At 39.1% G+C, this 13,978-nt stretch overlaps 1 protein-coding gene across 1 annotated transcript in view; it reads right to left on the bottom strand.

Annotated features, from left to right (window-relative positions):
* Positions 1 to 1,245: 1,245 nt before the first annotated feature.
* LOC102236534 (whirlin-like) overlaps positions 1,246 to 13,978 on the bottom strand; it is a 59,229-nt gene continuing 46,496 nt past the window's right edge. The window contains exon 2 of the mRNA XM_005812367.2: positions 1,246 to 1,635. Coding sequence (XP_005812424.1) covers positions 1,291 to 1,635 — 345 coding nt within the window. The 3' untranslated portion in view covers positions 1,246 to 1,290. The remainder of the gene's footprint in view (positions 1,636 to 13,978) is intronic.

Raw genomic sequence — 13,978 nt, 5'->3', positions numbered from 1 at the left:
TCACTGAGTCTTCTTAAAAGATACATTAGATGTTTTAGTTAATTTTTTATCTCCAAAGTGTGGTGTTGCAAAAGTTTGAAAACATTTACCGTATTTTCCGCATTATAAGGCGCATAGAATAGAGGCTACAGTAGAGGCTGGTGTTACGTTATGCATCCATTAGATGGAGCTGCGCTAAAGGGAATGTCAACAAAATAGTCAGATATTTCAGTCAAACTTTATTAATAAATTACAAACCAGCGTTCTGAAAACTCTGATCATTCCCAAAATGAATAAAAAGCTGTTTTATTATTTTCCCCGAGGTAAAGTCAGTGACGTGGTATTTTGGTGACACAGTTTATCTTTTAACAACAGCAAAGTGTAACATATAGTGGAGGGGAACTTTTCCTCGATTCAATAAACACGTAAAAAACAGTCTGATACTGTTACGGTAAATCAAACGTTAGTGAATCACAATATAGATCCACTTCCGCACCATTGATACGTTCATGTTAAATTCTCTGGCTGCTGCTCTATTCCCGTGTTCTACTGATCGCCTTGAGCTTAAATTCTGCGTCGTAAGCGTCTCTTAATAGGAGCCATTTTGGGGTCTTTACACAAAACCCAGTGTGCACCGCGCGCTTCTTCTTCTACAGGGGAAAATGAAGTCGGCGGCTGCTTACCGTAGTTGGAAGACCTGTTGTGTCTCAATATTGGTCCATATATAAGGCGCACTGGATTATAAGGCGCACTGTCAGCTTTTGAGAAAATTGAAGGTTTTTAGGTGCGCCTTATAGTGCGGAAAATACGGTACTTGAAAATGCTTTGAAAACACTTGAATTTTTCTTCTTTTTTTTTAGTGTATGAACCTTAACATTTAATAAACACACCGTGTCTTGTTCAGTTTGGAGGAGACTGGAAGCCAAAATTCAAGATGGCGGAGGAATATTCGCTGCAGCGTCTTCTTCCAGATATGGGCAGGACCAACCTGTCCGGTAGTTCAGCGAACGTTACACACCTCAGCATGGAACCAGGCCTCAGATAGTGCTGTAAATCAATCTCATGTACTCGCTGCTAAGTGCAGAAACAACCTACATTACAGGAAAAACGTTTATCTACCGTCATCGGTGGCTAGGCTAACTAGCCTTAGCATTCATGACATGCCATGCTAGCGGCAGCATAGCAGAGAGCAGACAGAAAAGTGAATGACAACACTAAGCTCCACCTCCTGGCTCTGATTGGTTGCTTCTAGTTGCCACTGGGAGCACTGGGAGAAGACAGAGGAGCTTGATTTTTCACAGATTATTTGTCTCATACCAAACTGTTACGACACAACGACAGTTTTTCTTTAACCGTTTGTTTTTCTTGACATGTGAACTCCAGCTCTACCGGCTGAAGGACGGATCGGTTCTCCGGCCCTCCTCTGAATGTCTCTACCTTCTTCTCGTCTCCCTCCTGAAGCAGCTGCATGTTGCTGCGCCGCTGGCTGTCGGTCCGCCGCAGCGTGGCGCTCCGGTGCTCGGGTAGATCCGGAGGAGGAGACACGCTGCGACCCTGAGGATCCACCCAGGTGTAAACGTGGTTGGTGACGTAGCCGCCCGGGATCCGCCCGACTGAGCGCACCGACAGGTTCAGCTTCTTGCTGCCCTTCAGCACCTGATGAGGCGACAAGAACGAAGCAAACAGGCGTTTCACAAACAGAAAGAGGAGGACGAATCTATCAAAACATGAATTTATTGCCAGAAAATGGCTCTGTGGGTTTTTTCATAAGTAGTAGAAACTCAAATAGAAGTGCACAAACATGAAAAGATGTGAATTTTGCGTGGCAGGTTATTTAATAGATTCAAACCAGCAGCTGCAGGTAACACCAGAGAGAGGAGGAAATGTGAGATTACAGGCAGAAACAACAGATTCCTCTCAGGTTCTCAGTTGAGCCTCTGACAGCTTTTCTACAAGCTGACCTGCAGCAGATCAGCGAGTTCCTGTTAAAAGTTTAGACAAATCAAAGTGAACGGAGCTGAAGATCCAGCTGGTCAAGAGTTTTTTTTAAATAAACACGAGTTTCTACTGAGCAACAGGACTGATGAGAAACGGCTCTGAAATGTTTGTTGGTGGTACAGAAGATTAAATCATCCCTTATTTATTTACACTTTTCTTCCAAAACTATTCCCTCTTTAGGGTCGGACTGTTTAAAGAAAACTAAAAGTAGATAAAAGTCGACAAAAAGAATTTATTTGAGGCTGATATCATCCTCAGTTTGTTTCACATTTATATAAACATACAGAGAAATCTCAAACATTTCATCCAAACAGAGGTTTTAAATTTAAATGTATTTGTTTACATTTGGTAGATTGATTTAAGTTTATACAGGAGAATGCTAAAGAATCCCAAGATCTATGGTACGGAAAGCAAACAGGGTTAAAAATCAGCTTGTTTTCTACGGAAGAGGATTACGACGAATGAATTTAATTTCAGAATTCTGACTTTTTTTAAATTTTACTTTTCTAAGAAGGTAAAATTTTCTAGAGATGTTGTTTTCTAAGAAATTTTAGAAAGTAAAATTTAAAAAAATGTTACTTTTGAAAATGTCAAGCTTTTTAGGGATACTTTACTTTTGGTTAAAAAAACATTTTTTTAGCTAAGAAAAATTTAGTAAAGTAAAAATACTTTTGTTACTTTTTAGAAAGTAAGAATTTACTTTCTAAAAATTTATTTTTTAGAAATTTTGAGATTTATTTTCCCTCAAAAAAATCCAACTTTTTAGAGAAAAAAGTCAAATCTCAAATTTAGACTTTTTCTCAGAATTATTTCTTTTTTCTTACAGATCTGACTTTTCACTCAAAATTTAAATTTTTTTTCTCAGAATTCTCACTTTAAAATAAAAACATTTAAATAAAAAAGATGAAAAATTTCAAACCAAAAAGTTACTGCAGCATTTGGTTAAGCCTAATATTAACAAAAGCTAATTATTTGCAGAAGCAGCTCATTTATCCAACTCCTGTTTCATCTTATTTTAATGTAATTTCGTGAAAAAAAAATCCTTAATCTGGAGGCATCCAAGTAAACAAACAGCGTCTCTTCCTTCCTGATCTAAACAAGCAAACGTCCAGCATGAATCCTTTTTATCCGTCTTCCATCAGTTCTTGCTAAGAAAAAGCTGAAAGCTTCAGCTGAAATCTTTATCGGCGTTTCTCCTGTGGAACAAGTCGAATTATTCCCCGTCAGTGAATGAGAGCAGAGAGGGTCAATCTCTCCACCCAGATGGATCAATTTCTCAATCTGGGTTTGTGTTTGGGAGATAATAACTCCACTTCAGAGGCAACAAAACCCGGTCAGCTGAAAAATAAAAAATAACCAGAAAAAAATCCCAGGTTCTCAAAATCTGCCTCCTCTTCCTCTGCTCATGGGAAACGTCGATGCAAAACCGCAGACAAAATGTGAGAAACTTTCATGTGTTAAATACATATAAAAGTATTAATCGGATTAATTAAGCAAAGTGTGTTTTCATGGCTCTCAGTTGTTCAGCATGTCTTCAAAAAAATCTGCAAACAGACAAATGTGCTGAGCTGGTGGCAGAGTTGGGAAGTAACTAGTTACAATTACTCAGTTACATTTACCTGAGTAATTTTATTATGAAGTATTTCTGCTCCTACTTGAGTAAAATGTCTGGATTTTCTACCCACAGAATGAAAAACAAACATGTTTTAACCCAAAGTTCACCTGACAGACACACACCTGCAGTTTTTATTAAAGTTTCATGAATATTTTATGAAAAAAATGATTTGGAAACATTTGATTTTGCCTGATTTTGTTATTTTTTGTTACTAATATGATTTGCTGTCATTTTCATTCTTAAAATACCAAAATTTCCACTTAACTTTTTATTTTGGTCCAGGTAATGTAATTTTAAAATGGTTGATAATTTGATCAGTTACTCAGTATTTGAGTAACTTTTTTACCAAATACTTTTTGCTTTTACTTTAGTAATTTCTTGGATGGATACTTTTTACTTTTACTTGAATAAAAATATGTTGCAGTAGTTCTACTTTTACTTAGTAGCTGCCTAGAAAGGTAAGTAAGCAGCTGACCGGCTAACCAGCTAGTCCAAGTTGCAAACTGTTGACACAAAATATGATTTGGTAAAATTTTATCAGAAACAGGAATGAACACAAAAAAAGAAGAAAAAAAAAACTGATTTCAGAAAAATAAATATATAAATCAGATTACAGCAAAAACAAAAAGATTTTATCAAAATCTATTTCAGCAAAAAATAAAAATACAGAGAAAAACAAAATCAGATTTTACAAGAACTAAAAAGCTAGCCAGTGTGGGGAAGTTTTACCAAATACTTTTTTACTCTTACTTGAGTAATTTCTTGGATGACTAGTTTTTAATTTTACCTGAGTAAAAATATGAAGTAGTACTACATATTTGGGTACTCTGCACTTCTGGCTAGTTCCTGTACTTATTAACTGCAATGAAAGAAGCTTTTAAGTTTTGGAGAATGTCATTTTTCTCAGACTTGTATTCATTTTCTCAGACTTTCTCATGAGATCCAGATAAAACACATTCAGGTTTGTCTGCTGCAGCATTGAAAACCTTTCCCAAGGTGAAGCGCCGGCGTCTTACAGCTGAACGCGCGGCGGTGTGGCGTCGCTCTGAGCTCATTAGCAGTTTGTTGGAGTTGAAATCAGGACGACGCAGTTAGCAGGTTGTTTATGCAGCGCTTCACTTTGCATAACGGGAATAACAGAGAGCAAGAAAATACCTTTGTTAGGAGAAATAAAAGTTGTGAAGAAGCCGTTTCCTGTGCAGTAAGTGGGACATTCGGCGCGTTGTAGTGGAACTGGGACATGTTGGGGTTTGGAGAGGCTGCTGTGTATTTTCAAGGTAAAACTGCGACATTTCTGCAGAGGAAGCTTTGAAACAAATCAACAGGAGGGCAGAAAAACGCAGGCAGGAGCTGGAATCTCCAGATTCTGAGATTTATTTGCATTGACGGCTGCAGTGATGCAAGAACAGGAGTTTACAGCCGAGGGGAGAAAAACGGGTGGAAAACTTCGGCCGAATGGAGAACAATGAGACAGACATTGCTTCATTAGGTTGCTGAATAACGGCAACTTTCTGCTTCAACAAAACCCTACAGAGCTCCTCACAGACGCTCTGGTAAAGAAGAATTTAAAGTCTCAATATTAGTTAATTGTTCACTAAATTTAAAAAACTTTAAAGTTGTTTACGTTTAATTTCTCCCCGTTGGAGTGAAAGTCTGGAGTCAAACTAGATGGAGATGTTGAGAAATTAAAACCGTCTGAATTAACGCAAATCACAATTATTTCTTTTGTTTTTGCTAAAATCCGATTTCATTTAGCTAAAATACAAATTTTTTTTAAATATTAGAATTTTTTGCTAAAATTTAAGTATTTTTCTAAAATTTTATGTTTTTTAAAAAATTTTGATTGTTTTTGTTAAAACATCTAGGTTATTTTTTCTCTTGCTACTACATTTTTGCTAAAATATCAGATTTTTTTTCTAAAATTAGATTTTTTGTTAAAATCAGATTATTTTTGCTAAAATTTGCTATTTTGCAAATTGTTTTTTGCTAAAATATCAGAAATGTTTTTTTTGCTAAAACCTGACGGTTTCTCTAGGATAGAGCAACTTGTTTTAAAACAATAATTCCTTAATATTGATGAAAAATAAGTTCCAATGGCAGAATATTTCACTTATGGGGAAAAATATGCTGTTATAGATTAAATAATCTGCTGGTGAAACTAGAACTTTTTCATCAATATTAAGGAATTATTGACTTAAATCAATCTGTAAAATCTTACTGAAAGGTTACTTGTAAGTTAGTTGTGTCTTATTTCAGGTGTACTAAGATATTTGCATTTAAATCCAGACACAAAATACTTGGTAAGATTTTGTGTTTTACTTTTCTCTGATAATTAAATGAGTTTGATGGTCTGAACCATTCCAGTGTGAGAATCTTGAGGACAAATATATTTGTATAACCTGCAGAGAGAGCAGCAGAGCTGGAGGTGCAGCGGAGAAAGGCTCCCCGACCCGTAAATAAGACAGAGCTGTAATCAGCGCCATGGTGGCTCTAATGCTTCACTCCTGCAGGAGAAGTGCTGATTGTGACCCTGGGCTGATGAAGCTGCGCTGCTCCTGAGAGTGGCACCAAAAACAGACGGCGAGCTAAAAATAATGGAATACATTACGGAGCAAAATGGGAAACAGCATCAACAGGTGAAACGGCCTCAGAAAACACAAACCGGCCTCATAAAATGTCAGGAAATCCATTCCGGGATTAATTTCAATCCCACTTTTAACCCCGGCTGGAATTAAACCGCAGTCCTGCTCTCATCAGGGCCCGGATGAGGTTTCCGTCTGGACAGATGGAGTTATGAGGCAGAAAGAAAAACACTTTCCCACTCCTCTGTTAAAAGCATTTCTCCTCCTGCCAGCAGCGCTGATTTGAAAGCTCTCCAATTCTTGTTCATGCTAATTACACACAGAGAAAAACACGCAGATTCATTGAGGCGCGCAAAGCAGCCAGTCTGTCACACAAAGCCGAGAAAAGAGCCGCGTCTTGTCTGACGGAAACCTGCAGACAGTACAGGTACAGCGGCGCAGCAGACGGGTAAATTGCCTTTCACCCTGGTTATTTACTGCTGTCAGAGGAGATCTGTCAGCCGCAGCTGATCGCCTTCACACCGGCACAACGGCGGGGCAGTGTGTCCAAAAATAATAAATATATATACACAGAAAAACAACAGAAATGACTGACACGGTTGCTAGCGCCACGTTGCTTATAGAAGCTGATGGTGAAGCTGTTATTGTTAAATCTATTCTTCATGAGGTTTTATTGTGTTTCAGTGGGAATCAGTGGTTTGGTGCTTTAACCTGCGGCTCTCTACGTGATCCAATGTGGAGCCAAAGTTTTCTGTGGATTTGTAGTGTGAAATTTTGCGCGTGCGCACAACGCTGGAGGGTAAAAACCGGCTGTTTTACCTGCCACCTGTAGCCGCGCTGCAGCGGTAGAACATCTCAGTTAACTAAATGAAACCTGGAAACGTAGGAATTATTAATTCAGTTCGATGCGTCACAGCAAAGGGTAAAATAACGCAGAAAAAATCGTCAAAGAGCAGCTCAAAACCATGTTTATCTCGCTCTCTGTCGGCTTTACGCTAAAGACTCGTTGCCATAGCAACCGACAACAACGCCATTTTGTGTTTCAGGATTCAACACTAAAAAAAACACAACACTCAAACATTTCCCACCCAAAGAACAGAACATTCAGTCCGGTACAGTTTTATGTTTTCAGGCTTTACGTTTATTTTTCGATTATTGAGTGATCACTGTGGTAGTTTAGCTACCCCTGCTATTAGCTAAGCTAACTTAGCATCGGTGGTAGATAGCTAATTTAAACACCTGCTCTACTGATAATGTCTGTCAGGGTTGTTAAGGTCAACACTCCAAATTCCACAGCACATCTACATGTTCAAGTTGTCATAGTCAAGCTAGCGTAACTGAACTGTTAAACTGTTATTTAATTTTAAGAAACACTTACATTCAGATTTTTGATATGGGCCAAAATAAAAACGAGTTTGACACTGCTGCTAAATTTATACTAAACATTTATATGCTAAGCGCTTTAAACTTACTTTTTTGTGCAGTACAGTTGATAAAAAATTTAATTAAAATGAAAGAATGCTGGTTTTTAATTTGACCATAAAATAAAGCTGTATTTAAGTGCAGAACCCAATAAGCCGATTTTCTGGTTATAAGTGAAGTTTTTCTGTGAATGGTGCAGAGCCTAGATAAGCTCTGAAGGAACAGAATGGAGCGTCTAACTTCTGCATCTCTGCGTTGGATGTAAACCTACTTTCTCTCTGATTTCACACTTAGATCCATGCAGCTCCTCTGCAGCGGCGCCGAAGCCCCACTGAGCCATTTTAAAAAGGCGCTGCAGCCCTGAGGGGCTTTGTGATCATTTTAGGGGCGTTCTTCATGAGAAATACCCCTGATTTTCACTTCCAGATGTCTGAAAATTATTTTAATATAACAAGGGACAGGATGTGTGATAGGGGCTAATTCACAGCGTGTTCCTCAGATATTTTCTTTAATTTGCATATAAAAACACCTTTCAGTGGCGCTCGGCCGCAGCAGCTGTCATTGTGCACAACGTGTGCTGTCTCGCTCCTTTCTGACTCGCATCGATTCAGGCAGTTGAGATGCAACAGGGGGGCGATTCGCTGCAAGTCCTACCTGGAAGATACGCTGGAAGGAAACTCACAATACTCCCAAACTGAAAGGCTTTTTCTGCAGCGCAGCAGGAAAAACATCCAACACGTCCCACAAAGCACGACTGAAACGGACTAACAGAAACAGACGATTCACAGCGATTATGGTCAGAAATAAAGAAAAATCCACTTTTCACCTCACTGACGCATAATTACACAAAAACATAAAAAACAAACCCAAAGGCTGGGATTAAACTCCATAGAAGAACGAAAACGCTACAACTTTAAATCTAAATTAGAGCAAAACAGTTTAGTACTTTATAATAACACATGACTAATAAATAGTTTACAGAAATGCTATTAATTCATCTATAAACTCTTTATAGATCACTAATAACTGCATTGATTAAGGATGAGAAGGAGACAGAATCTACTTGCCAAATAGTGAAGCAGGTTTGTTCACCTTCATATTATGTCTGGATTTGTTATACTAAACATTTCATTTCATAATTGTAAGCATAATTTATAAATATGAAATTAAATTAATAATTCATAAACCCTCATTCTCACTCTTAATGTATAATAAACAGTTAATAATTTATAAAGTGTTTATAGATGAATGATTACATATCAATAAATTGTTTATTAGCCATCTATAAGGGGAGCCCTATTGTACAGTGGTGTCCACTTCGAAAAACTAGTTTTATAAAGAATATTTTTACTCAAGTAAAAGTAAAAAGCAGCCGGTCAAGAAATTCCTCAAGTAAGAGTGAAAATCCGTCCGACCGTCTTCCGCTTATCCGAGGTCGGGTCGCGGGGGTAGCAGCTTCAGAAGGGAGGCCCAGACTTCCCTCTCCCCAGCCACTTCTTCTAGCTCCTCTAGGGGGATCCTGAGGCGTTCCCAGGCCAGCCGAGAGACATAGTCCCTCCAGCGTTTCCTGGATCTTCCCCGGGGCCTCCTCCCGGTGGGACGTGCCCGGAACACCTCACCAGGGAGGCGTCCAGGAGGAATCCTGACCAGATGCCCGAGCCTCAACTGGCTCCTCTTGATGTGAAGGAGCAGCGGCTCTACTCTGAGTCCCTCCTGGATGACTGAGCTTCTCACCCTACGGAGAAAACCCATTTCGGCCGCTTGTATTCGCAATCTCGTTCTTTCGGTCATGACCCAAAGCTCATGACCATAGATGAGGGTGGGAACGTAGATCGACCGGTAAATCGAGAGAATCGCTTTTTGGCTCAGCTCTCTCTTCACCACGACGGACCGGTACAGCCCCCGCTTCACGGCAGACGCTGCGCCAATCCGCCTGTCGATGTCCCGCTCCCTTCTTCCCTCATTTGTGAACAAGATCCCGAGATACTTGAACTCCTCCACTTGGGGCAGGACACCCCCCCTGACCCGGAGAAGGCACTCTACCCATTTCCTGCTCAAGACCATGGCCTCGGATTTGGAGGCACTGATCCTCATCCCGGCCGCTTCACACTCGGTTGCGAACGGCTCTAGCGAGAGCTGCAGATCACGATCTGATGAGACCAGTAGGACCACATCGTCTGCAAAAAGCAGAGATGAGATCCTAAGGCCACCAAATCGGATCCCCTGAACACCTTGGCTGCGCCTAGAAATTCTGTCCATGAAAGTAATGAACAGAATCGGTGACAAAGGGCAGCCCTGGCGGAGTCCAACTCTCACCGGAAACGAGCCCGACTTACTGCCGGCAATGCGGACCAGACTCTGACACCGGTCATACAGGGACCTGACAGCCCGTATCAAAGGGCCCGGTACCCCATACTCCAGGAGGACCCCCCACAGAGCTCCCCGAGGGACACGGTCGATGTGGGCAGGAAGACCGCTGTAAATAAACCAGCCTCACAGTCTGAAATGATGTCAGCAGGAACGTTAGGAGTTTATTTTTGAGTGATTCAGTGTCTTGAAGCCATAAAAAAGAAGAGATTACAACTGTAGTGTCAAATGCTAAAGATTGACAAAGTTTCAAACTCAATACAGATTCAACAAACCTAAAATACCAATTTTTGATACAGTGGCAATGTTGTTTTTTTGTTCTTTTTGTTGAAGGGACAAGATCTCTGATGATTATTTAGACCCGCTGCCATAGCAACAGGCAACAACGCCACTTCATGTTCCAGGATTCAACACAAAAAATAAACACTCAACCATTTCCCACACAAAGAACAGAACATTCAGTCTGTAAGAGTTTTATGCCTTCAGGCTTGTTGTTTGCAACTATTAATTAGTGATCACTGCAGTGGATTAGCTGCGGTTGCTATTAGCTAAGCTAACACAGCAGTGGTTGATTAGTCAGCAATGTGGACCTGCTTTGTTGACGATCTGTCAGAGTTGGTGTTTATGCTGACTTTTTTTATTTTGAATTTAACCGAAACACACACAATTCCACAGCATATCTACATGTTAAGATTACCATAGTCAAGCTAGCATAGCTGACCTATTTCCCTCTCCTTGCTAGTTTTTTCTTAATTAAAACTTTTCTCTGACCTTGTTATCTAGTTTTCGTAGTGTTGAAAATTATTAGCAAAGCTCTGCATCCCTTTATTTTTTATATCAGCCGTATATTTAAGATTTAGTGCCTTATAGTAACAACTTAACAGCTAAAACCAATGCTAGTCATTTCCAGTGAGCAGCTTTTTGCCCTCCAGTAGGGAGATGGGGGCGTGATTTTGAACTATAATTATAATTCAGGGCCGCAATCATTTCAGTACTTGAAATGGTTGGTTAATCAGATTTTTTAATCTGATTAACCAATTAATCAGATTAAAAAACTGGCACATTCTGCAGATATAAGCTTAAACTCATTTTATACAATACTAGAAATACATTAAAAGATGCTAATAAGTTTCTGAAAAAATAAACATATTGCATAAAATGCAATAATTCGGCATTCCTTTAGCAAAAACTTGATCATTTGTAACAAAGTAACTAAAATACTTCTAACATTAGCATGTTAAGCATTTCTTACTTTTTTAAAACCGTATACTCCAGCTGACGCGATTAATCCGATTAATCGTCCTGGAAGCTAATATTTATACAAATAGCAATAATTTATATAATCCAGGAGGTTTGTCTTTGTTTTTCCCAAAATAAACGCTAAAAATTTGACCTATTTAGTTTATATCGATTTTGATCAAAATGAGTATTTTTAAATGATTTTTTAGTATTGATTTAATATAGGCAGTGGACCAGATGACAGCGACCAGCAGCCAGCAGAGGAAGATCAGTGAAAAAAACCATGAAAAACTGCAGATAATCTACATAAAATCAGAACCAGAAACATGTAAACATCCGATTATCCAGATACAGCAGCTCACCCATTATTACAACAGATGCTAAAATCCTCCTTTAAATTCCATAATTTCATATTACAGGAATAATTTCATGCCTTTCAGTCTTGTTTGAGACTCCTCCATCTCTGAATGTACAGCTTTGCCACATGTGAACAGTTTGACACAGAAAAGCGGAAAACACTCGGGAGGATTAATGAGTAATAGACAAGACGGCAAACAGGGAGAGTTAATGGAGCCGAGTCATCAATCACAGAGATTAACCGGACCAAAAACATCCGCAAAGATTCGCCCAAGCCATCTTCGCTAATCCGCACATTTCCCAATCCACCCAGTTTGTACAGCCGCTCCCCCAAATCTAAAGAAAACCAGGGATTACCTGCAGCAGAAATCATCTCCGGACATGCAAATTACAGACAAGTTTAAGGGAAAATGAGCAGAAAAAAGCATCAATTTTACAGATAAAACAGAAAAGATTAATGTTGCTTCATAGGAGTGACAGGCGGGATAAGGAGCGATGTGCCAGAATGGAGGCAGAGATTTTAGAGATTGTGTCATCTGAAAATATTCCCACCCTGAGAGTCCCACCGCAAATCTAAACACCCGCTACACCATTTCCTTCAGTGTTGAGACTCTTCGTTTTCGTTGGGAACGTCAGAATTTGATGATTTTCAGGCTCCAGTTTTGCTTTTTATCAAAGGTGAGCCGTTGTGCTGCCATGAACAGGTCAGGAAAACATTTTCATCACTTTTTTTTGCACAAAATCAATCTTACATAATGAGATTTTTTCTGTTTTAGGGTCTGTTACTTTAAATCCAAATAATCTGCTGCCAGGCACGCTGCCCCAACTCAACGTTTACACTCACACGTGAAAATAGCTGCTAACAGATGCTCAATTATACATTCGTACATCTTTGAAAAGCAGAAGTGGAGCCTTCTGCACAACCAACAAGGATGCAGCAAGTGGTTTCTGGATGGTAAGTCAACAACAAAACACTTGTTTTTGCCAACAGCTATTCTACAGCACATACAGCGATAAAACAAGGTGACCAAACATGATGGAGCTCAGCCTGGGTTGCTAGGTAGCGGGCAGAACTCTGCTGAGGTTGCTAGGTAATGTGGTCATTTGCAAAGGTACATTCTGAAGGTTTCTACATTAAATTCAATTGTAAAACCAGCCGACCAGACGTGCAGGAGCTCAGCTTGGGTTGCTAGGTAAAGGGCAGAACTCTGCTGGGGTTGCTAGGTAACGGGGCTGTGCCTGCTGATTTGTGACGTTACATTCTGAAGGTTTCTAAATTAAATTCAGCTATAAATCCAGCTCCTATCTTGGGTTGCTAGGTGACAGGCTGGGTTTGAGGTTGCTAGGTAACGGGGAAGTGTGACTCAATAATAATCGGAAGGTTTTTGAAATGGCTCGTTTTCCAGACACCAAAAAAACTTTAACTTATTGCAAAAAAAACAGGCTGGTGGGTTTTTTAAGAGATTGGTTTGTGTTTAGAAACAGTTGAGACCCGAATGGAAGAATAAAAACATGCAAAATTAGAATTTTGCATAATAGCTCCCTTTACCATCTAATGAGGTTGAAACTGCTAAAAAAGACAAATAAAGAATCCATCACTGGATCAAACTACTTTGCTCCACCTCATGAATCAACGAGTTCTCCGTCTGCTGAATCGAACGCTCAATCTCTCAGCAGCCGTTATTTACGACGCATCCTGCCCAGCATCTCTCACCGATATTTCCTTAAACTAAAGAGAGGTCAGGAGAGGACGGGATGAAAACTAAAACTCCTGATAGTCAAATGGACTCAATTTGATAATCAACATGTGAAAAGCTGAGGACTTTCTGCTGGACTGAACATCAACACAGTGTAGAGCTAATCTGGTGATTAATTATTGGATTAACAGATTAAAACTGGATGGCAACATTTGCTGAGTAGAAGATTTGATTTACGGAAATTCAACCAGGTGAAGTTAAAGCTCACTTTAGGAGTTCTGGGTAAAACATTTTTACAGACAGAAGTTTTTTTCTTTCTTAAATTCAAAATGCAGAGATATTTTTGTACAGTTTTGGCTTAATTATTGCTTTGAATGTGTTGTTTTGTCACCAAATGGCCTTTTTCAAGTGTATACTTCAGTTACAATAAGCAATAAATCAATTACTCGCATGATAAACTAAAACACATTCAATCATTTCCATTTGAATGATTTATTGTTTTTCTTTTTCAACCAAAAACTGGATGATAAAATCTTGAGTCTCATGTTTTGCTCTTTTTTTGAAGGATAATTTTGTTTACAGATACCTTACAATTAATTTTATTCTTTGTTCTCTTTATTTATTGTGGATATTTAAAATGTCTTCCAGTTCCAGTGTTAAAGATTTATTAAAATTTAAAGTTTACTTATCGTTAAGAATGTGTTCTTACATTATATCACTTG

Source organism: Xiphophorus maculatus, unplaced genomic scaffold, assembly GCF_002775205.1.
Source record: "Xiphophorus maculatus strain JP 163 A unplaced genomic scaffold, X_maculatus-5.0-male Unplaced_Scaffold_BN000164F, whole genome shotgun sequence".
In the NCBI taxonomy this organism is placed as follows: domain Eukaryota; kingdom Metazoa; phylum Chordata; class Actinopteri; order Cyprinodontiformes; family Poeciliidae; genus Xiphophorus; species Xiphophorus maculatus.
The sequence above is the reverse complement of the archived record's forward strand: the minus strand, read 5'-3'. Positions and strand labels throughout refer to the sequence as shown.